General features: G+C 41.5%; 1 protein-coding gene across 1 annotated transcript; it reads left to right on the forward strand.

Annotated features, from left to right (window-relative positions):
• The first annotated feature begins 336 nt into the window (after nucleotides 1-336).
• LOC115830228 (G patch domain-containing protein 2-like) lies at nucleotides 337-22,709 on the forward strand. Its single transcript, XM_030794374.1, has 9 exons — nucleotides 337-1,103; nucleotides 7,438-7,499; nucleotides 9,054-9,230; nucleotides 9,495-9,574; nucleotides 9,869-9,933; nucleotides 10,246-10,285; nucleotides 10,401-10,492; nucleotides 16,194-16,276; nucleotides 22,537-22,709. Exons 1-9 carry the CDS (start codon nucleotides 337-339, stop codon nucleotides 22,707-22,709), a joined length of 1,539 nt encoding a protein of 512 aa, XP_030650234.1.
• The last annotated feature ends 1,687 nt before the right edge of the window (nucleotides 22,710-24,396 follow it).

The following is a 24,396-nucleotide window of genomic DNA, read 5'->3' on the forward strand; positions in this document are numbered from 1 at the left end:
AAGTCTTTCCTTATCCTTTTCAGCAGTTCTATCCAGGATTCAGAGAGGGGTGTGCTAAGCAGCTGGATTTTTCATTAATGTGGTTGGCATCAAATCAGTTGTCAGTTTTGTACAATTTAAACATTCCCACCACTTTCTCCTTCTGGGCAGTTTTATCCAACTATCTAGAAAATCATGCTTTGTGGTGTGCTTCTCAGATGAGTGAGGAAGAAAATGGTAACAAATTAGCAAATAATAATAATTTTCAAGTTGATTTGATGACAAGGCTGTCAGAGTTGAGGTAATCCCCTTTTGCCTATTCCACCCCCTGCTCTCCCCAGTCCCAGTGTTCCAGAGATGGAGGAACTGGTTCAGGACTTGGTGTCAGCCCTGGAGCAAACCTCAGAGCATGCACCGCTAGATCAGCTGTGGGAGGAGATGATCCTGAGCCCCCTGCAACAGCGCAGGCAGATTCGACGCAGGAGGGGCCGCAAACGCCACTGTGACTTCTCCCTTCACCTCCCCAAACACCCGCATTGCCTCAGCGAAGCCTCTGAATCTAGTCTGGATGAGACTGCTGGCAGGAACCACTCCAAAAGCACAGCTGCCACATGTAACTACAGTGATTCGGATGACATGGTGATAACCAAGGGCTGGCCTTCAGCAGCAGTGTCTTTTCGATCGAGGCAGCATTCGTGGCCAGAGTCAGATTCATTCACAGAAAACACAGCAGGCAGGCCCTTGCGTAGACGACGTAGAGTAAAACGTATGACCTCGGATATGACAGTTCGCCTTCAGAGGAAGCTGAGAGTGTCTGGGATGCAGCGAGGTGGACACTCCAATAACCACGAACATTATCAGCATCCACATCATCATCACCATACTCATCATTATTATCATCATCATCATCATCATCATCATCAGAGGCCATCTAAGAAGCAAAGGCTTTACAGGATGAAGAGGCGATCGGCAGGCTGCGTGAGGGAGGCTGAGGGGTTAGCGTTAGCCAGTGTTGGAATGAAAGGATGGAAAAATGGAACTGTGACAGAGGAGGGCTGGAAAGACAGGATTTTGCAACAGGCCAAGGAACACAGAGTGGCATCAGATGACAACATGTCAGAATGGTAACAATGTTTTTGTTTCTCAAGTCTCTCATGGCTAGACTTTGGTTTTCAGGGCCTTGTACACTCTGTCATTCTGGACAGCAGACAGCTGAAGTTTTGCTGATCCATCTGAAAATATAAAGCCAGTAATTTTTTTTGTAAAAGTTTGGGTTTCATATTCACTGATGCGTTGCTCTCCTCAATTACTAAGACCACAGTCAATCAGTTTTTAAACAGAGAAACTGCCAGCCATCAAAAGTTTATTCCTCGTAAACCGGCAAGGCCTCCAAAAACAGAGAATTCAATGTCTGGCCATGCAAGACCTTTTTAATTAACTCTCCAAAAAAGCTTATCTGCAAGTAATTTTATTTCTGTACAGATATGAGGCTGTCATTTTGTAAGTAAATATTTATAACACTCTTTTCACGGTTGAGTAAAACTGACCCATGTTCAAATGAATCTATTAACAATTGTTCTTACTGCTGTATTCCAAGTCTTACACTGAGAGATGTTTTAATCTGCCTCGTGAATTCTCTCACTCAGTGAACTGCTGAATGGTCTTCCTCAGTAGTTCTGCAGCCTGTGATATGAAAGATACAGTCATAACTACTCTCCGACAGAAACTGTTAACACAAATGACTTTCTAGATGAATTACATAGCTCACCTAAATCTGGTTGTCAATACTCATTGTAGCTCATAATAAAGTAATTCGTATTCATGGATAGTTCAGGTATTGGTTTGATATGAAAAAGAAAAAAAAAAAACCAAATGAACAAGACCTCTTATGATATTCACTGTTGCTGTGGTAATGGAAAATCTTGATGTACTTGTTACCTCTAGGTATCAATCAGCCCATTATGTCGCCTTTCAGAAATTATAAATAGTAAGTTTGGCCGCTGTATTGATTGCTGGGAAATGAAGCTCGATTCAGTCCCAAGTCAATTTAATTTAGCAGTTTCCCAGCAGCATGGTGAGCATCCACTCCCTCACATGACGTGTGTGTCACACAGACCTGTGAAAAGTGACAATAGCATGGTAAATGACTGCCGTGTCAGTGCAGCCAACGATTTACTTAACTTTGTGTGTGACACTTCCATTCAGAAACTTCAACAACGATGCCACATCCCATCTCTCACTGAGAAGTCTGTTCACACCAGATAATGTAAACAGTTACTTAAAAAAGGGCTCCTATTTTAATGTGACGAACTGTAATTAGGACAGACACATGTCTCATAATAATTTCATGGCTGAGTACCAGTATATTTCCGTTATAAAAGATGTACTGAAATCAACATGGTAATGTGAGTTTTTAAAGCAACATTAGACATGTGATCAAGCAACAAAATTATTTAGTGCCTCAAGAGAAGGTATTCTCCTAACTGTTAAAATATTAGTGCATGTGATATGGTCAGGGCAGACACCTTGTGGAATTCACCGGGTCTGCGCTTGACTTTGGGGGTAAAATTACAAACATGAAGGATACAGAAATTTTAGGCAAGCAGATCAACTTAATGGTGCTAACATGCTTACTCAAGAGATTTCAATTTGGCAAGACAATAAAGTGTCCATACACAGCAAACAGATAGGTGAACTCAAGAATGATTTTAAGAACATCATAATGAAGTCAGACACCCTTCGTGGCCGTCCTGATCACCAGCTCAAAACATCAGTGAATCTAGACAAGCAGTTCTTGAATCTAGACTGGGAGGTATATTTCAATCTCTTTCATATCTCAAATATAACAGAGAGAGGGGCTAAGAAAGGCCCAAGCTGTCCTGAACGCGATGGTGCGTCCATCCCCTTAAGTTTAAAACATATTCACATAATGTCTGGTGCTTCTATCAGTTGTTTTACATCTTGCACATCAGTGTCTCTTTGTATTGTATGTCTTTGTGAGGAGAGGAAATGACTGGTTTGGTATGTAAAGCTATGTATTCCTTTTGATAAAACATGAAACATCCCTTCAGAACAAACTGTTTAGGAAAGTTGGCCTTTTGTTCTCTTCTTCAAATTATTCTTGTGGTTTTATTATTTAGCCATGACAGTTTATGTAACGTAAAACGTTTGCTCACTGAAAACTCTCCAGAATAGTCACATATATGTAACTCCATTAAAATCTAGTCAGAGCTCCAAACTCTCTCAGCCATACCACTCCCCCTACCTTCCGAATCCTTTGCTTCCCAATTCCATGATGATCAAATTATCTGTTGGAGGGTAGAAAGGAGGGAGTGTGGGTTATTGTGAACAGCAGCCAATAATGGGGCAACAGCGGGCTATACGTCTCTTTGCTTTAATTTGCGATGACCTCGCGTGGCCCCTCAACGGTACTTGTTTTCTTACTTTATGGAAAAATCAATAGGCTTCCTGACAGAAAACAGCTCCAGAGAAGAAATAAATGGGAACACTGTGGCGTGCTGTCAGTCATTTCTCACTTATGCTTGTGGTGCCCTTTGTGTCTGATTGCTGCATGGATGGATTGGATAAAATTGCTACAGTATAGGAAGTCACAATTCTTAGGGAGTTTTTACTGAATAGTGTTGAATGGAATGGAACAGTGTGCAGAGTCAATGCTGACTTGAGCGCTAGGATGGCTCATTGAGGTCATTGAGACTACTCAGAATGGCTCTGCCTTGAGGATTTTACCCCATATATCGAGGCCAGAGGTTTATTTAACTAGTCTACTCATGTGAGTTACATCCTACATTCTCTCCCAACTCATCTGTGCAGACTCTGCCCAGGTTTTCCTAAAGCCAACCCAAATGTGTGCTAGGCAGCTGTCAGCAGCTACAGCTGGGCTGCTCATCCTTCATTAGTTCTGAAATGGGCCGGTTGTTGAGAGACAGCCTGGAGCTCATGCTGTTGTTTGCTAAGACACCCTGACCTGTGGGTACGTACCCTTCTTTCACTGGTGTCTGACTAGAGACCTCAGATCTTACTCGTTAATACCGTCTCACCTGTCTGTACCACAAAGCAGAGCTGTGCTTTGTTCTTACAAGAACCAAATTATTAGAGCGAAATCTTAATGTTAAGTCTTGTTAGCCCCCACCTTTTTTTTTTTTTTTTTTTAATTTTGACTTTGTTCTACAATTGAAAGGGCTCTGCTGTAGCCTTTATAAGCAAACTGAAAAAAAGACAAACCACTGCATTCTACTAATAGGGAGTTAGATTTTGCCACTTTAACCCTTCTCAATTTTGTAATTTTCTTTTTGGGGAAACTAAGCGAGGAGTTTAGGAGGGTATTCCAACTTGCCCTAGTTCGCTTCCATAAATCCCTGGGACTAATCCAATTACTGGGCTCAGGGAGTCTGGAACAACCTTTTAATCGGACACCCATGGAAGAGGCTGAGGACTTTGGAATGGTGATCTTCACTATCACTGAAATGCCCCCCTGATTTCCTCTCAGCCCCCTTTGTTCCCAAGTTTGGATTAAGACAGAGCTCAATAACTCTCCCTCATGTAGTAATCTGACCATAAACTGGCCCACTGCTCCCAGGGGAGTGGGATTATATCCTAATGATTAGGTCCTGTCTCAGAAGTGTGTTTTGGGTTTACCTCTCTGGAATGGGTGTTGACAATAGGGACAAGGAGGAAAGCAGATTAGCTTGTCCAGTTAAGTGCCAGAGGAGGATGAACTATGGAGAGATCTGCTCTGCACAAGAATTCAGTTATTATTTCCATGAAGTTTCTTTCATAATTGAGTGCCACCGCAGATTTTTAGGTTATTAATATGACTGTTTACTGGTGACTGTATGATGCCCTTGTGTAGAGAACAGGACAATAGATGTAAGGGTACAATAGATGTAAGGGGAAATTTAAAGTGAATTAAAAAGTGAGTGAAGTGACACTGAAGTACAGCCTCTATTTTTGAAGTCTCAGTGATTTGTGCCTTTCATAAAAACTTCCATTAAGATTAAAGATTAGATTTACTTACATCATTTGTAAATGTTTATGTGGAAATGGTTCGAGGGAAATCAATAACATGACCAATGATAGATGTCTAAACCTATGAATCACTATGCATGTCGCTGATTTTATATGAAGAAAAAAGAAATGCACACATGGATCAAGCTTTTTGTGTCTTAGGTATTTAGGATTGAATAGATTACAGGTTCATTGTGGTCTACAGGTAATTTCCCAAAAGAAGTAGCAGAAAACAGAATTTTAATAAAGGTTTCTGTCACTGAACGTTAGATTGTGGAAAAATGTGTTTTTGACATGTCGGAAGACAAATACTAGCACCAGTAGTAATGTATGACATTAATTAGGGAGTACTTAATTGAAACAGTTTCATTCTGGCCATGTCTTTTAAAATAGCACCACATTACACCACCAGTGGGATTAATCCTTAATGTGTGGCTCCTATGAGCTGTTGATTTCCCATCTATTATTCTTTTTCAAACTTCACCAACAGTCTTCCTTCATTCAAGACTCTTCACCAACAGTCTTCCCTCATTCAAGACTAAGACATATTCATCATTTTTGAGGATACCTCCGTCCATCACTTCCCTGTGGCTCCATGCGATACATTTTTGGCTTTACTCCGTTTAGCTTCTCTTGGGATTCACTCTGTCTTTGTCGGTCCACTCTTAAAACAGTAACCAAGTGCTTACAGAGCTTCTAATCAGCAATCTTAAGGAGCAGTGAGATGTTATCAGTCATTTGACTGTGCAGAATGCACATGGTAAGACTACAGATGTGTCAGAGAAGGTGATAGCAGCTAGAACGAGAGTCAGGTCAGTTAGACTGAGCAGGCATTAGACTGTGGCGGTACATGCCCGCCGTTCTTTCAGCACGATTAGCACTCATTATAATACTTCAACTGCCAAGAGGAGCCAGTGCTGCAGTCTGTTGACACATACGGGCCCATCAAATGGTCCAGATGCACAGCCTTCCTTTCCAGAGGCAGGATAGCAGCTGTGGAGTGTCTGTGTGGGTCTGCATATATATGTGTGTGTGTATGTTTGTCTGTTCAAGAATGCTGGGCTAAGTTTGACTATTCCCTTGAGACACCAGAATCCCCTGCCTCCCGCCCCCACCCGACAACATCTGCTTTTTGGGTATGTGAGGGTTCGGCTGCGTGGGGGCCATCTGGAGAGGGAGGTGGGCTGAGGGTCGGCAGACTGGGCCGCCCGTCACCCAATATGGTGAAACCCTGCATCAGCGTGTGTCTGACCCTCCTGATCTCATGTCTCTCTGAAATCCAAGGTCATCTCTGATCACCACAAGGCAAACTGCAGTGCAGACAGGACTGCCTGTCTCAAGAGCTCCACATGGAGACATGGCCTTCCAGGGCTTTAGACCCACCCAACACATCTGCATGATCAGCTGACATGTGACGCAAGATAATTCGAGATTGGCACAGTTTATGTTAGTTGCTTAACTGGTAACCGTCGGCAAAAAAAAAAAAAAAAATCCTTCGTGGAGACAGTTTTTTTTTTTTACTGCCAATGTGGCCAATGTGAGAATAAGTATCCTCTGGATTTTTGAAAAATGTCTCAAAATTGAAATGATCCCAAATATGAAGGCTTTGTTGGAGTTATGAGCTCAGCTCCTATGATATAGCCTAACTCTAAGCTGTATTATTATTGTAAATTAATGTGCAACTACATTTCTCTAGACCTCCAACACTTTAGGTGGGATTGAGTGAGTCCCACTGATTGGGACATCAGCTGGGAGGGGGGCATCACTTAAATCCCTAAGGGAGCAGGTGCTCCAGGCAAGACTGGCACACAGAGCAGATGCGAGACAGTTGTTGTGCAGGGCCGCATCCTGGGGGCCCTGTCCACTCCATATCCAGAGACCAAACACTCCCAACAGACGGAGAAGAAGGGAGGGAGGAGTCTGCAGTGTCCCTGTCATCCTTAGAAAACGGCAGGCAGATTAGATTGGAGCTGACAGGGGGGGATATTCAATTAGATTGGGCATGTCACTCACAAGCTTCGATCCGCATATGTACTAGGGCCCTCCACAATGCCTTTGTGTTTGTAATCGTGAAAAGTGACTTGGGGAAAGAAAAGCCTTGTGTGTTTGTCTTGTTTTAGTTCTTTTGACCTCTGCTTTTACAGACTTTTAGGATTTTCACAAATTTTGTCAAAAAACACCATTGGAAGTTGTCTGATCCTCCACTTATGGCAGTACTTCTGAGGTTTTTGTCCAATATGACATTACCTTAAAAGTGCATATTGCTGTAAAATTTTAACAGAGAGACACCAGTCTGCCCAGTCTATACAGTTTAATGCATGTCATTTATTTTAATTAAAATATAAAAAATAAAAAACATGTATAAAAATATAAATGTTTTCTTTCTTCTCTGCAGCTGACAGCTGACTTGTATTTTTTGCTGTTTCACTGCAGTGAAACCAGCAGCGTGTGCAGCAGTGATCCTGGATTGTTCACCACTGATGAGGGAAGACAAGGTAATGGTAAAATCAGTCATACATCAAATAAATGTATCAGTCATTTTTTTTCTAAATTGAATATGTTATCACATTTAAATATTATTATGTAGTCTTAATCATTTAATAGGCACAATCTGCTCTCAGTGATAAATACTGGCTGTAAAATATTTATACCTTATTCCGTAATCACATCATGAAATCTTTGTTTGTGCTATATTGTGTTATGACTCAATCTGCCATTATCAGCGTTTTTGATATTTTATGATATTTTGTTAGCTGGTTTACATTTTACCAGTAAATGAGACATGAAAAATGAAAATGAACAAAACATGAAACAAGTGATCTGCGAAACTTACAAATTCAAAAAATGCAAATGAAGGAAATACAATCATTGCACAGAGTGATCTTGCATAGATTTTTATTTCTAATCACTGCCTTGGAAAAATAGAGAATACTAACTTTATTATTATACCATCAGCCTTCACTGAAATTCCAAAATAGAGCATTTGATTAATTCAGATTTCGTTTCATTGGTGAAGCCAAATGTAGATGCAATCTTGGTTAATATTGCGATGTATATTTTATGTGGTTTGTAAGTGAGCATTTTACTGAGATTCTGTCTCTAATGATGTATCTGGTTAAAACTTAGAATAGTGCTAGAGAGTATTTTCAACCCATTTAAGACTAAACAAAGCAGTCAGCTCTCTTTGAAGCCTTTCCTTTTAACAGAAATAGCAATACTGTTGACAAAATCGGTCACAACAGTAACATTCCTTTTAAGGCCAGAACCCGTAAAGCCTGAAATCTAAAGCAGTGATGTCACAGTGCACCGCTGGTTGCCAAGCTGGCTCCTTCTCTGGTTGGTTACTGAGCACCCATGCAGTGCTAATGAGAAGTTGTCATGTTACGTTAATGAGCGCTGAAGGCTTTTGCTAATCTCATTAGCCGCGGTGGTGCTAGGCATCCTCTGATTTAACAGTTGTCACTACACCTTGACTGTGAGAGGCATGGCCTTGCCATGTGGGTGAGTGACAGGTCCGTGGAGAGCACACCATCCGGGACTTCAGTGTCTTCTCAGGTCAGGGGAGGGGTGAGAGAGGAGGTTGGTTTTCCCAGTCAGTGGAGCTTCACCATTACGCGGTTTTCAATTAGCAAAGAAGTCAGTGAGGTTGCGCCTTACTTAACACCCTCTGTCACAGGCCCAATATGTGTCTGTAATTAATGTGTTGTTTGCTGGTAATGACAATTTGTCAATTCACAGTACTGTTGATTGTCCAGGTAACCTTGACACCAATGTTTGAGCTAGGGTTTTTTTAGTCAGTGATTGGAAACAGCAAAATCAACTTCAAATCAGAAGTCTGTATTCTTACCAGCATGCTTCTATGAATTGTTGCCAAAATAAAATGTCACTGGCATGAAGTTAGGATTTTGTGCTGTGTGCTCTTTAAAAAATACACTCAACGGAAATGGTTACGTGGGAAAATAACTATATAAGATAAGCATCGCATAAGATGCTAACTACCTGTATTTTCTCTCTACTGTTATGTTATTTTTGATTTATTTGCTGTGTAGGTGATGATGAACAGAGTGACTGGTTCTTTGAAGGGGAGTGTGGCTCTGGAATTGGGGTCAAAGGCTTTCTGCCTAATAGGGACCCTGACACACCCCCCAGGCCTGGGGGACTGGACACTGGGCATGTGAAACACCCCTCTTCCACCTTCGTGAAACCACGCAGATCCAGTCTAAGAGGTATTATTCAGAATCCATGAGTTCTGATGTGGTATTCTCCCACTCCAGATGGAAGATTAGCCTTGCACCCTTTTCAGCAAATTTTATCACTTGATTCCTTCACTCTTCATACCTCACAATATATAGCGACAGTTGTGATGTGGAATAGGTTTAATTAGGCAAATCTTAAATGATGGAAATTTCCACATGTCCTTTCATGTCCATTTTGTCTGTCTGTTAGTCTGTTAGTACTGTAAACTACATTTTGTTTCTACTGTGGGACAGGCTGTCATACCCGTATGAGCCGTTTGCCAGCTGTGGCTGCCCGCTGTATTAGGAAAGGCAGAAGGAGACTGTCTGGCAAGGTGAGAATGGCCCTGCAAGAGATCAGCCAAGTGAACTCACTCATGTAAACTCAACTCTGAATTTCAAACTTCAGCTTAGGATGATTTAACAGCACCGAAAATTTCCTCTAATGTGATCTGATTTTTGTGATCAGTGCATGCTTAGCATTACTGGATAATTAATTATTGTCTCTGTCTTAACTTAACACTGCTCACCAGTGAATTCACAGATGTTTTTGACAAATGAGTAGAGTAAGTGGACAGTGCAGTAAATGCACACCTTAACTTTTCTGTGCATGTTTGTGTTTGTTGCAGGATAACAGTGTGACTGTTTCTGTGGAGAAAATGCGATGTTTATCTCCAGATCCTTACCAGAAAGAGTGAGGACACTCTCCTATGTACTATTTTTACAAGCGGTTTCACATGGGCAACTCAGGGCATGCGAAATGAAAAGATTAGTTCTCTTAAACAAATTGAAATGATTTTAGAATAATCCTGAATCTCCATTCTTCTTCGATTTATTTGATTTATGAATGAATAAGTAAATAAACTGGTGAATGAAACTGAAGGACAGCAAGAGGACACTTATTTTCCATTTGAATCATGACATTAATACAGTATACTCTATTAAAAGACAGAGTAAAAGATTTTTCTGTCATCATGAATTGATTTTTTTTCTTGCATTATTTAAGGCTTTGGCTACCGTCCATTGGGAAACGAAACCGAAGTCAGGTACGAAAGATCTACGTAATTCAGTTATTTAATATTTCCTTAGTGCTCTATTTGGGAATAAGTTCTTTTGTCTGTTCACTGGCAGCCCCTTATCATACTTATTTGTATTTTCCAGCTGAATCCTCCATGCTCATTACCCATGTATCGCACTGGAATGATTCCAGAAAGCTCCCATCAGAGATGCTCCTCATTCAGCTGTAAAAACAGGTGGGAGTCGATCTGCTAGTCCCCAGTGACCCTCACTCTCAGACATGGTAACATTTACCATATTTTGTAATACTGTCAAGAACACAGTATTGTGTTTAGGGCTATATGCAAATGAATTCTTAATGTTTGGTGGGAATTTGGAAATTTGGTGCTGATCTGACCTGATAATGGAGAGCAAGATTTTGGTAAAACATGAACACTGATGTCTCATGATTTTTGGTCATAAAACCACTCACTATTTTTTTTTCTAAGGAGACCTGGCAGTTGAGTATCCAAGAGGATATATAATTTGTATACAATATGAATTTTAAATAAAGTATATCAGATAAAATTTGTGATCTAGATGTATATCTATCCACAGAAAAACACTGAAGTATACCAGCCTATCTCTCTCTTCTAGCTGTTCTCCCTTGAAAATTAACATTGTGAGAAATAGCAAGGTGAAACCTGATATTGTATTTATGCCACTCATATCACAAAAACCTTTTCTCCCTCTTGTCAGGACAGACAAGATTACTGAAGGTATCAAGAGATTTCTTTATTCTCCTGGGTCTTTGCTAACTGCCGTTGAACAGATTTGCAGTCAAAAGTTCAATATATTGACAGATGATCTTTTAGTTAAGTCTACTAAATGAACCGTGCACCAAACAAAGCAGGAGGTGTTAAACAGGTCATCCAGCATGAAAGTTTTCACCAGAAGGAGTGTGATTTTGATGTATGTGAGATGACAACATGGAGGAACTCCTCAGAGACAGCAGTTCATACTGTGACCTCTTAAGCTGTAAGGCTTGGATATGCATGTTGGGCCAATCAAAAGATCGATGTAAAATGGGGACGTGGGTAATGTGTTCTGGAGTGTTCTTTTTGAAAGAGCACTTTCAGAGAAGTGTTACATTTATGTCACACTAATGGATAAAGCAAGAGATGGGAAAGGCCATAGATGCTTGTCCTCAACACACACACGCATACACGTGCACACGCTCACGCACACTCACACACAAACACACGGCTGCTCCCACTGTTCAAGAGAAGCCCAACACCACACAGTTAAGTTGATAGTATAGAGAATTTTTTTCTTTCATCTCAAACTTTTAAACCGTTCTTTATGGGGTTTCTGGAAATGCTAATAGCTGTGAAAAGTTGTTTAAAAGATATTTTTCTCTCTGTCTTTCCCCTCCTGCATGTCAAAGGCAGGGAAATCCGATAGGAGCTCTCAGGGATCCGTGTCTTTGCTCAGAATGTAATTGCTCCTTGCCTCTTCAGCTCCACTGCATTGTGCCTTTGGTGCCTATTTACAGTGTATTCTTAATTCTCCCTCTTTCTCCTCTCTCTTTCTCTATCCCTTTCTCTCCTGGGCCATTCTAGAAAGCTCTCCCTTCTTCCTTGATGAGGGGGCAGAAAACACAACACCAATGAAGGGGCCACACTTCTTAGCGCTCTCTTTCATACTCTCAACCTTTCTTCTCCACCTGAAAGCTTTCTTCAGATTGGAGTTTGCAGCATTGTGAATACTAATTTCTCACTATTAAAAGGCAGCTGGTATCATTGGCATGCTCTCATTTGAATGCGGGACTCAGGGGAGACCTCTTAATTCCTTTAGAGAAGAATTCAAGACCTCTTTTACTTCAAAAAGTAGAAATCATACTCCCAAATGAATGAGGGAGAGAGGGGATTCATGCTTGGTGCGTCTGATGTGTCTTGATGGTTGGTGTCAGGCGAGCTGAGGTCCCAAAGCTGCTCAGACTCAGCCTCTAGAGAGATCACTTCACTGTCCTCCTGCCCAGGTCCTCAAGCTAATCACCTAGCAGCAAGTCTGAAAACACAAACTTTCACAACAGCATATTTACATGCATGCGCACACACAGACCCACGCACAGACCCCAACACACACACACACACACACACAAGTGCTTATATGTGTACCGCAAATATACACATGTACAGACATCATGAATGCTCATATATATGTGTACACTGACACACACACACACACATATACATTCATATGCTTATGTCCATGTGTCCCCCACACACACACCACACGTAGAATGAGTGTGAATAATATATCTTTGTTAACTGTTATGCGATAAAGTCCCCACATTACAGCATCATACACATGCTCACACTATTGAGAAATATCTCTTCAACTCAGATATCACTGCACAATGCAGTAAATGCCAGCAGTAATTAAACATGTCCTTCATTTGTTTTTTACTGAATTGCTCGAGAGTTTTTAAACCATTCCTTCCTCAAATGAATTTCACTGAGAAAAAGTCTCTCCATGTAAAGAATTACCCTACACGGTGATTTAAGAGACATAATTTCTGTCAGTAAAATCTGTGTTTGTGTTTTGACTGGTAGAATAATCTTCAGATACAGTTAGTGATAAGGCCTGTCATCAGGTCTGTGTGATTTATCCACGTATTACCAGGGGAGCAGGAATCTGACTGTTAGGGATTTGGCTCTGATATCTTGTGATGTGCCTCCCATGTTAAAATGCATAAGCGCATCCCACCTGGGTGCAAGTTTTTCCCATCGACTTTTATTTATTTCGAAATGACACCAGCCTGAGCGAGATAAATCATAGTCCTCCACTGCCTCTCTCCCCTGCTCTTCATTTTAATTGTGAGATCTCGATGTCAGCAGTTAGTATATTGGTGTGAGTGGCCTATTGATTATTGATTTGCTGCCATTGATTGCAATCCCACGGGAACCTAATCCTTTTTGATTCATTTGAATAGCTCTATTCATCTTTAGATCCCCTCACACCTGGACTGCCCAGCGGCCTAATGAAAATAGATGGTGTTTCTCGGAGAGCCTGCTGCATCTCTCACAGCTCTTTGATTTATTATTTTTAATTGATATATCTGCTTTTTAGGTGAGAGCACCCGAATGTCAATTGACCCTTGTGTCGGTGTAGGGATTTTTTTTTTTTTTTGTGTGTGTGTGTGTGTATGTGTGTGTGTGTGTGTGTGTGTGTGTATGTGTGTGTGTGAGTTTGTGTGTGTGTTGTGGCTGAGAGACAGCATGCATCAGAAATGTCTTTAGATGACTCTATTGACTAGACAAATGTATGAGTTTTCTCTAAAGTCTGCTTGTCATTTTAAAGACCTTTTAAGTTGTTGTTTGGTTAAAATAGGTGGCTGGAGACTGGATAATTTTTTCCTTTATCTAAAGGGAGCCCGGACGCTAGCAACTCTCAGTCATAGACTTATCTTCTTCTATGCTGAGTTCTGTGACCTCTTGCTTTTGCATTATTGAACAGTTTTATCTGTATTTTGAGGACATTTAAAGTGGTGTAATAGATTTTATAGACTGTAGAAATATAAGGAAATGTGAGGAAATATAAGAAGTTTAGCTTCTCCTATTATGTAATATACACAAGTTACATATGCCCTCCAGCAGAACTGTGGTGACACACAGTCTCACACAGAGCACACCACCTGTGCTATGTCAGTTCCAACGTTTCCTCCTTCAAAGCTGAAGTTATATGCTGGTATTTTTGAATAGAAAAAACTGTGAACCAAACCTAAATCAACTGTAAACATTATTTTAAAGTACTTTAAAGTGTTTTAAAAAATTTTATATTGTGAATGTGTTGTTCCTTTTAAAGTGTTAGAAGAGCTGATGTTAAATCAGAAAACAGTCCGAACCCTGTAAAACTTCAGCTCCACAGGGTTTCCTCTGTCGTCCTGCAGGGGCCAGTGAGAGGCCAGACAGGGAGAAAAAGAGAAGGAGTGAGAGGGGGACGAGGGAGAGATAGATAGAGAGGCCTAGAGAAGGCCCTGTACATTAGATGCAAAGGCATCTGGGTATTACTTTTAATACCAGCCCTGCGGGCAGCGAGAGAAATAATGTGGTGTTTAAGCGTTCATCGATTTTGGAATTAAAAAGTTAGTTTGCAAAGATTTACTGTGGGGAGTTCAATGGCTGAGCTCTTTATCAGCGCGGCAAATGGCTGGTTATACGCTGTCGGACAGAGCTACGATTGAGCGATCGATAGACGCGTGATTTACTAACTGAGCTACAGCTAATCAATAAGTATAAAAGTAAATGAAATATGCATTACGGGGATTTTATTAGAGAGAGGGGGAGGGGCGCAGTAGCAGAAAGAGAATAACGGTCAAGCCATTTATTCTTATACCTATTGATTATACAACACAGAGAGAGCTCTTGGCTCAAACTGAGACCCCCCCCCCCCCTTCAAACCCCATCTCCCACCCCACCCCTCACGGTGTGTCTGCACGTGTATGTGTGATTTAGCGTTTGTGAGGTCAGAGAATGCTCAGGCGGTTAAAAGCCGGCCATGGCAGGGTCCTATCTTTGCACATAGGGAGAGAGAGAGAGAGAGAGGTTTATATGACTGCTAAGGATGGCCCAGACACTGGCAGGCATCAGACATACAGGGGCTCAGCAATCACTGTTTGTAGTTGTACGCCCTGGTGAAGAGATGGTTTTTATTGCTGGCTTTATGTGGTATACAGCCTGCTAATTAAGCTGTTGTTTTGATGGTTTATATAAGTGAGAACTGAAAAATACTGAAAGACTGTTATTTGTTTGTAATAGGGCAGAAATTCATTAGAGATGGTTTAGTGCTTGTTATGAACTACTCATGCTAATACACACCCCGTATTACATACCATTAGTGTCTCTCTCTCTCTCTCTCTCTTTCTCACACACACACACACACACACACACACACACACACGTACACACACATACTGCTCTCTATTATGCACCACCAGTTTTCCAGTTTTCTGTCTTTTATGCACTCCCTGTGACACCATCCACATCCCACATCACCAGTCTCTCTCCCTCTCTCTCTCTCTCTCTCTCTCTCTCTCTCTCTCTCTCTCTCTCTCTCTCTCTCTTTCTCTGTCTTACTCACTCTGGTCTTTCATCTGCTTTTTCCCTGGCTTATTATCCCTCTTTTCTGTTCTCTCTCTTTCTCTCTCTCTCTCTCTCTCTCTCTCTCTCACACACACACACACACACACACACACATTTCAGCAGAGTTCCCTGCCCACCCCCCTTCTCATAGTGATGGAGAGGACCTTGACCTTAACTTTACATCCCAGTAAACAGGGTTCTCTGAGAGAGGGTGGGGTGGGTTGGGCCTTCTGAGATATGACACAGGGGGTCCACAGTTGGGGTAATTTGTTTATCTGTACCCCAGCAGCGACAGAGACACAATGCCCCCGCACCTCCTGTTTCCCTCCACGCTGATATTTCTGTTAAAATTCCTGCAGTACATCTCAGGAGCTCATGCCTGCTACAAAACTGTGTCATATTTCTCAGGAATGAGTGTTTTTTTCCCGTTCCCTCTGTGTTTCTGAAGTGTCAAGCTCCACAGCAATACAGCTAAGCTATTAAATTGTATTTGTTTTTTTTTTTGGAAAGGGAGGAAAGAGCATTGTGAACAGAGGAAAGATGGTTGTTATATTGTTACTTGATTTCATTGTTTGGTTAACGTACACACACACACACACACACACACACGAACTGAATGAATTCACTGCACCTGGATATGAGATATACTGAGATATATTTTTTCTATTGTCTAAATTTCTGTTCATGCTGAAAAACAGGACCCATCAACACGGTTATCAGCAGCAGGATCGTGCGCCCCTGCACAACACAGTGGTTAATGTGTTCTGTAATTCTTTTGTTCAGGTTGTCATGTCTCTCTCCTCCCCTGCAGACAAACTAATGTTCACATGGGACCTGTGTGTGTGGGAGACATTAAAAGGAGGAGGAGGAGTATGGCTGCTCCCAGTGTCTCAGGTACTGACCAACAGACTGTCAAACACAGCTTTAGTTTTACAAGATAAGATATAGACCATATGACTGTAAGTAGCATGCGTTAACGCTGTATTTGCAAAGTAGTGCAGGAAAACACTGTATTTGCATTGCATTGTGAGTTTACATTATTATTATTGTTGTTGCTGTTGTTGTTGTTGTTGTTGTTAGCATCATCATCATCATCATCATCATCATCATCATTTTTGATAGTAGTTGTAGTAGAAGTTTACAGCCCCCTTGTGAAAAAAAATCTGATTTCTCCACTGAATTTGCATCAAATGTATTTGAAATTCCTGAATTTCTGAACGTGTTTTCAAATATTTACGTATAAAAATCAGAAATGTGGGCTCAGTTGATTTGTAGCGCAAATCTTTTCATTTCTGTAGTGTACTGTCACAGGACTATTGATGAGTAAACATGGGTACCGAACATGGTGCCCAGCGGCAGCTCCGAGCTCCACTTGGTTGGCCTGTCATGGGCCTTGGCCCCACGCTCCTTTACTGGAGTGAAAACTGAATTGTTTTGTCCACCTCCTCTTTCAAAGTCCCCTCTCCTCTGCGTCTCTTCCCTGGCTCTGCTGTTTGTCATTTAAATAACAAATGCTCTCAGTTTCCTGATTTAGTGAGGGGCTCTGGCCTCTGATGTATATTAATATTGCCTTACAGTGCCGTGTACCAGGCTCCATCATTCATTTGGATAAAAGAGGTGGAATTTTAAAAACAGCCTATGTTCTGCAGGGGGGGGGGGGGGGTGGATACAGATTGCATCCATTTATTGCTCTGTGAGTGATGGAACGGTGGCCACTCTGTCCTTCACCTTCCCCACGCTACCCCACGCTGGCCGCTTCCCATAAAACCTAAAAAAAGACTCTTCCTTTGACCCTTAAAGACCCCCCCTTAGGGGCGGGGGTGTTGCTGGCATCCCTGACAGTGTTGAGCACATGTAGCCAGTGATGGGGCAGGGAGGTGGGGTTCACCTCATAGTTTTGGGGGGGTTTAATGGTCGCTAACCCTGCAGACAGTCGATAGAAAATCTTTTTTTTTGTGTTATTTTAGCTTGGCAGATTGTTTTTTTGTTTTTTTTTTTCATGAAAGAGAAATGTTAATGGTCAAACTCAATACAGACCACAAAAAGCACGTTTTGAGACCAATAGAATTAAGAATGAATTAATTTTAGCTCATTCTTCCTCTTTCTCTCTCTCTCTCTCTCTCTCTCTCTCTCTCTCTCTCTCTCTCTTTCTCTCTCTCTTTCTCTCTCTCTCTCTCTGTTTATTTACTGACACTGGAGTCTGGTGTGCTTTGCCTGCCGTTGTTTGTCATGCAGTGGGTGTCATCTTATGTCAGTTTCCGTGGCTGCATCTGCTCTGTATAAATCTTTACTCTCTCGTCTCTCAGGACAAGGTTTCTCTGTGGTGATATTAGAGTTGGGGAATGCAGCCTTTGAAAAGATATTGTCACTTTGATTGTTTAAATGGTAATTACCTTTCTGTTCTTAATTTTGTGCGAGGAATCCTGAGTGTGGTGATATTTGACGAATTCCCTGAGAGAGACTTATCGGTTGCTGTTAGCCGTTTTGTGACAGGTTGATTTTCAAGTCTGTGTTAAGCGATGTCTTCGGCGGATAGGATGAGGTGTCTTTCAGGGTTCCTCTGGGTATTGTAGTGGCTGTACCCAGCTGTCGCTTGTTCCTTCTTCTTTACATCTTTAACACATTGTAACACTGTGTTGAAGCTAGCTGTGAAAAAGCTCATCACCTGAGGTTTGTGTTTGTATTGGATGAGCGCCTCACTTTCCAAGTTCAAATTGGCTGCTGAGAACCAGGTCTCACTGTCACTAACCTAGCAGTGCAAATGTGTTGTTCCCAGAATCTTCTAGAAAATTCAACCAGAATCTCACCACACTCAAAGGTTTTAAAGGTATGCTGTAGAAAATATGTATGTCAGAGATTTTTACTGGTACTGGAAACATCACATTTCCCCCAAACATGCCATTTAGAAATTCTGAATAATGTTCTGTGCATAATCATGTACAATGTAATGCTGTTATTTCATGAAAAAGAAAGAAAAAACCCAGAGAAAACAAACAAGAAACATATAATATAATATAATATGATATAATATAATATAATATACATTGGCCCAGTAGTTAAGCTGCAGGTATGTGTATTTGCGCCCATTTGTGAATGCTAGACAGATCAATCCAGTTGACCAGTCATGAGATTTTGATTTCTTCAAAAAACAAATTAGCATCATGCCCCTCCACCAAGGGCACGCCTGTGTTCCGGCACATAAAAAGCCATGCCAGCGTTCACTTCTTCTTCTTCTTCTTCTTCTTCTTCTGCTTCTTCTTCCTTCTCTCTCTCTCTCTCTCTCTCCGTCTTTTCTTCTGTTTCTGTCCCTGTCTTTCTCTCTTTCCCTTGCTTTCATTCTTTTGTTAATCTCTCTTTCTCCCTTTCTCTCTCTCTCTCTCTCTCTCTCTCTCTCTCTCTCTCTCTGTCACTCACTCTCTCTGTCTCTCATGTCTTTCCTTCCTGTATCTGTCTCACTCTCTTACCCTAGCCTTTCATCTCTGTCTCTCTCTCAGCCTCTCTCTCTCTCTCTCTGTCTCTCTCACTCTCTCTCACACTTGTGTTTTTCCTTCCTTTTTTTGTATCTGTCTCTCTCTTACCCTTGCCTTTCATTCTTTGGTTAGTCTCTCTCTCTCTCTCTTTCTCTCTCTCTCACTCTCCTCCCTTTCGTGACAGATCACCTGTGTCTGAGTCCCTGGTGTTCGTGCCCGGTGGTCCGGCCCCCTCTCATTAATGCCCATGCCGGTGCGAGGGCCATATGGTAGAGCAAGACAAATAACGCCAGCACTCAGCCATCACTTCTGCTGACAGAAATGCAGCCCACCGCACTATTTCGCCCTCACTCGCTCCTCTCTGCACGCTCCCCTCTCCTCCCGCGTCCTTCAAAAGCCCACCGCTGAGACGAGACGCTAAGCTTCTCTGAACTCCGCCGCTGTCCTCTGCTCAACTCCACCCTAATCTCTCTGGATGATGTTTGGACACTGTTGACTGGCCCTAATGGCCAATAGAGAAGTTTATGGTTTATGGTAGACCTTACGTGCTGGCCATTCTTAAAACTTTATTAGTTCTCACTGCTGTGAGAGGTGATTTTTTTTGATGAATACTAAACTAGAATTAGAAAAAATACTACAGTTAGCATCAGCAAACCTTCACTGAAATGACTGCTCCAGCTTCAGGTTTGGTTTTGTTTGGAGCTGGTTGTAGATGTTACCTGATGGAAAGCATCACTGTGTGTTATGTGGCATTGGAGAGAGCTAACGGAAGAGATCTACATTTATTCTTAGAGTTCAGATGTTACTCATGGCATCAGTGTGCAGAGTAGGCTTAAATAACATCACAGGGTGCTCTCTTATGATTCCACTGAGTGGCACTGTTTTAGTGGCACCTTAACTGGCTCTATTGTTTCATTTAATCAATTATGTCTGCCGAACCTCAACCAATTCATGCTCGTGTTTCCTATCGGCATGCTGTTGTTTTTATGAGTACATTTCTGGCGAGAAATTCCGTGTTCTATATACTGGCACCACTTTATCTCGCAGGATCTCATTTATTTCACTCAGGTTTGATTTGGAACTCAAGACTATTGGTTAGAGGATCACCCTGTCTGTATTCTCCTTGAGTATGTACCACTTACCTGTCTATATCATGACCTTTCTGTATTTGATATAGCGCTCAAAAGCATAGGAGGGATGGGAGGTGGGGGTCGGGGGGGCGTTAACTGTGGATGGCCCAACAGGCAAGTGTCAAGTGCCCCCCCCATCCCTTTTTTTCTGTCTTCCCTTTTTCTTCAAGTGGATTCTGCCTTGCTATAAGGAACCACACAAAGGGCTAATCATTAAACACCCATTCACTGCTGTTCATTTAAGTGTATGAATCAGCAGCCTCATTACTGTCAATGTGTAATTAGCTGATTAATAAACAGGGACTGAGTGCAGCTGCAGGAGGTGCTGGTGAAATGATTGTTTTTTTGAGGGCCCAAACACAAGGGGCTATTAAGATGTTAAGACGTGTCCAGTCATCCCAGTTCGTTATTTAACCAAATCAAGCACTTGTAGACCTGCATCTACATTCTGTGTCTGAAATGGACTGCACACAGTAATGAAGCAAACTAAGAACAGAAAGAATGTTGATCATCATGTAACATCGTTAAATTATAATTATAAATAAAAATAATAGGTACATTTCTTAGCATCTTATAATAATACTATAAAAACAACATCAGTCACAATAAGTGTTAAAAATGAACCCAGGCATGGAAAATACACAAATAAATCTCAATGAAAACATAAAAGTTTAATGCTGAAAATGCAATCCATTTACGGCACTCATTGTAAAGTATAAAATTCTGAAACAGAATGGTGTTTTTTTTTGTTGTTTTTTTTTTTTAACAACAACAACAAAGTAAACAAATCTGTTCTACTCTCATCATTTTTGCCCTCTTTCTGGTTTTGTTTACCCCATAGATTATGCAGCATAGACAGCTGATTACTGAACTTAAGAACTGTGGCACCGTCAGGTTCCACTCAGATGCATGGTGTGTGTGTTATTTAAATGGTTACAGAAACCGACACACTTTACAGATTCCTTATGAGTGCACACATAAAGAGCTGAAAATGGGGCTCAAAACAGTCATCTTTGAGGAACTCCAGAGCTAATATTTTTTTCTTTAAGACACCATTGTTAAACATAAAGGTGTGTAACAAGAGCCAGAGAGACCAGTTCTATTTCTCAAAATGGATTAGCGTGCTGTGGATCTCGCAAATAAAGGGATAGAGGTTAATACATTATTTCAGTTGATGCTGAGTCTATCAGTTTGCTACTTTGACCGAGCCTCTGTACTATAACTTAACATGGAGATTGACTGGATTTTTCTGTGGATTTTTAAGAGATCAGTTGTCTGAAAACGTTCTCATGAAGACAGGAATGTTTGATTTGACTCTGTAGTTACACAGAATTAGGATAATGTCCTCCAGTAAGCCTGTCACCTAAGTGTATTGCAAATTAAAATGACAAAATTGAGAGACAGTACATAAAAAAGAAACAAAACAAAACAGCTGCCATTTTCTCTTCATATTACTGTCACCGGTTGTTTTAAATTACCAGTGTGTATTTGTAAACCAAAACCTCTATCCAAACAGTGAAGGCCAGTATACTGAAAAAGGCCCTCAAAAGGTGTGAAAAATAATTTTGACCTTTCAATTGTATTTGAAGGTCAGAGAGTTCTCATGGTCATGTTTCCCGATTGTTTTGGAATGTGTAAACCTCAGCGTCTGCATTTGACTTAAGATTACTCACATGTTAGGTTTTAAGCACTGCGCACGGTTAGCCATCATTCCCTCCAGAAATATTAATCAATTATCCTCCCTCTCTACTGCGGGATCAGTTTGGAGGGGAAGTCATCTGGAAAGAGGCACAAGCAGATATAATGGGAACTAGCAAAAGCACATGCCAGTGACTGCTGTATTGCCTAATTCTGTGAGACAGCCTAGAGGCACAATGTCACTTTTAGTTCAATCTGTAGTCTTCCATTCCAGGGCCTCATCTCAAAATGGCTGGGTAACTCAAACAAACTTCTGGAGTGACTTACAAAGACAGCCAACACAAAATGATGCTTTTATTTTGTCATTTTTAGCCACAGGTTAAAAATGCTGAGTGATGTGTTGTGGCACATCCCAAGCCTTTGAGCTGTGTCTGCTATACAGGTTCTTTGCTACTTTTCATGTTGAACGGAACACTGCTGTAACATAGACTTTTAACGTTTACTTTTTTGTGTATGGCATTATTAGGTAAGCGGGTAAGATTTGTTATCATCCTGACTGTTCTAGGCAATTATAGTTAATACCTGTTGCATTTTATTGCCGCACATTTTTACTCATATGTTAAATATACAAATATCAAAATCAAGATTTCCACTGAAATTCAAATTGGATACAAAAATTCAATGCTAGTTAAAAGTAGTCTAGACTTGGAACACATTCAGAACTATACCCTATTCCCATGGAGGCATTACTTATTACATCACTTAATATTCAACACTAAGTAATGTGATAACATGAAACATTATCATAACACAAGGTACATGGAAACTGTTACCTGCTCACAATTTTCTCGATGTGCTAAACTCACTGATGTGTTTAACATCAGCTTTTTTTTTTGTTTGTTTTTTTGCTTCACAGCACACCTCCCCTTCTGCAGGGAAGACACAAGTAAAGAGGCTTGTCAAGGGCGCGTCGGGACAAGTTCTCTTAGAATTGAAAACGTTGTCGCCGGGCCCTTGACGTCTGGGCACCAGAGCTCCATGAATCATGGATCTTTACTCAGCAAGCACAGAGAGCCTGAGGACGACTGACAGACACTCGCAAAGTTGGGGCTCCCCCTGGATCACGGCTGCCTAGGATGGGAGGCCAAAAAAAAAAAAGAAAGAAAGAGGAGAAGATGGGTGAGAGAAAAACGGGATCTACTTACATGAAACAGACTGCTCACACTGAATCACCATTATGGATCAAGTTGTTCCAGCCAACTCCCACATTTAAGAGACAAAATGCTAATGCAATCAGGCATTTTAATCACCCCTCAACCAGCCATTTTCTCAAGGAGGTTGGTGGGTTCAAGAGCTGTGCTCATTTATGACTCAAGATGTAAACTCAAGGCAGCTTCTATCTTTAACCTTTAAGCTTTTGGACCACCTGCCCTCATCTAGCCTATCAGTTATAGACAGTACAGTCCAGTGAGAATCTACTGTGAGGGCCTCCTAATTGAGAATTAGTTTGACTTATTTTGTAATCTGTGCATATTAGGGAAACTAGTCTCCAGTTGCTGACAGATTTTGGAGTTACACAAAAGCCTCGCTACCTCACGCTTGTGCAAGGTTCACAAAGATGACCACCGAACGTGCAGCACACAAAAGAACAGGCCCCCTATTAGCATGGATATGAAAGGATACACTCGTTCTAAAGGTGGTCATTAGCACTACAGTGTGTGTCTGTGTTTCTGCTCCCCGCGGGGTCTACTCTCTCCCCCTCCTTTGCCCTCGATATTGAAATTTCCTCACATGAAAGTTTGCCACAGTTGCATGCATGTTCAAAAGCAAAATTTGAACTGCAAAGCAGATTTTTAATCATATCTGTGGACTTATGCAGTTGAGCAAGATGGTTGTATAATGGAATTAATGCAGATGAATGAGATTGAATGGACTACACTGTTAAGAATCTATGATTGAGGTGGGCAAGGTTGAGTTCAGCAGTTCATAAATGCGCATGACAGTTCTGTATTATTGTAATATTTTTTCAGCATGAGCCATAACACTGGAGAGACATTTTATGCCATTTTAATCCATACTAATAACATTTATGAATGCTGTGTGTGCATGCATTTATAAACGCATAAATGATTCCCTGTATTTAATGTCCAGTTCATCAGTTCACTTTGCTTTCCAGAGGAAAACCACTGGTATGACCACCAAAACCCAGTTAGCCACAGTCATGTCTTCTCTGTCATTGCAAATGTGTTGCAAATGCTTTACAAAGGCACAGTGGAATACATCACACATAATCAGGCCTAGGCCCCTCTTCACTTGTACTGACGTTTATAAATGGATGGAAATGGAAATGTGGGCAGCTGTAGAAAGAACCACATCTCCTCTAACTGCACCTGCTGACATCATAACCCGCTGGCTTTGTGATAGCGAAGGGCTGACCGATTATGGTCAGAAAGGTCTTTATCATATTTTGTTCATCGTCAGAATAATCACCTCACCCGCTGAAATTAGTTGTAACCCAGACAACTAAACCCCTTGGTACCCTGCTCCCAAATCCCACACGTAGGGTGTAAAATCAGTTTCCAAGGCGGGGGAGGAAACAGGAGATTCGGGGGGGGGGGGGGGGGGGGGGGGGGGGGGGGGGGGGGGGGGGGGGGGGGGGGGGGGGGGTGCACATTTGGTGTGCCCAGCCAATGGCCCCAGTTACAGTTAAGGAATCCAGTGGGTAGATGCTGCTCATATTTCATCCTTGGTAAAGATTACCTGTCAGCCCCAGAGG

The sequence above is a fragment of the Chanos chanos genome, chromosome 1, assembly GCF_902362185.1.
Source record: "Chanos chanos chromosome 1, fChaCha1.1, whole genome shotgun sequence".
Lineage (NCBI taxonomy): Eukaryota > Metazoa > Chordata > Actinopteri > Gonorynchiformes > Chanidae > Chanos > Chanos chanos.

Coding starts and splice junctions, on each gene's coding strand:
- LOC115830228 (XM_030794374.1), top strand. CDS start 337: ATGGAGGAACTGGTTCAGGACTTGGTGTCAGCCCTGGAGCAAACCTCA. Junction 7,500..9,053: donor CACTGATGAGGGAAGACAAG/GTAATGGTAAAA, acceptor TTTGCTGTGTAG/GTGATGATGAACAGAGTGAC. Junction 9,231..9,494: donor ACGCAGATCCAGTCTAAGAG/GTATTATTCAGA, acceptor ACTGTGGGACAG/GCTGTCATACCCGTATGAGC.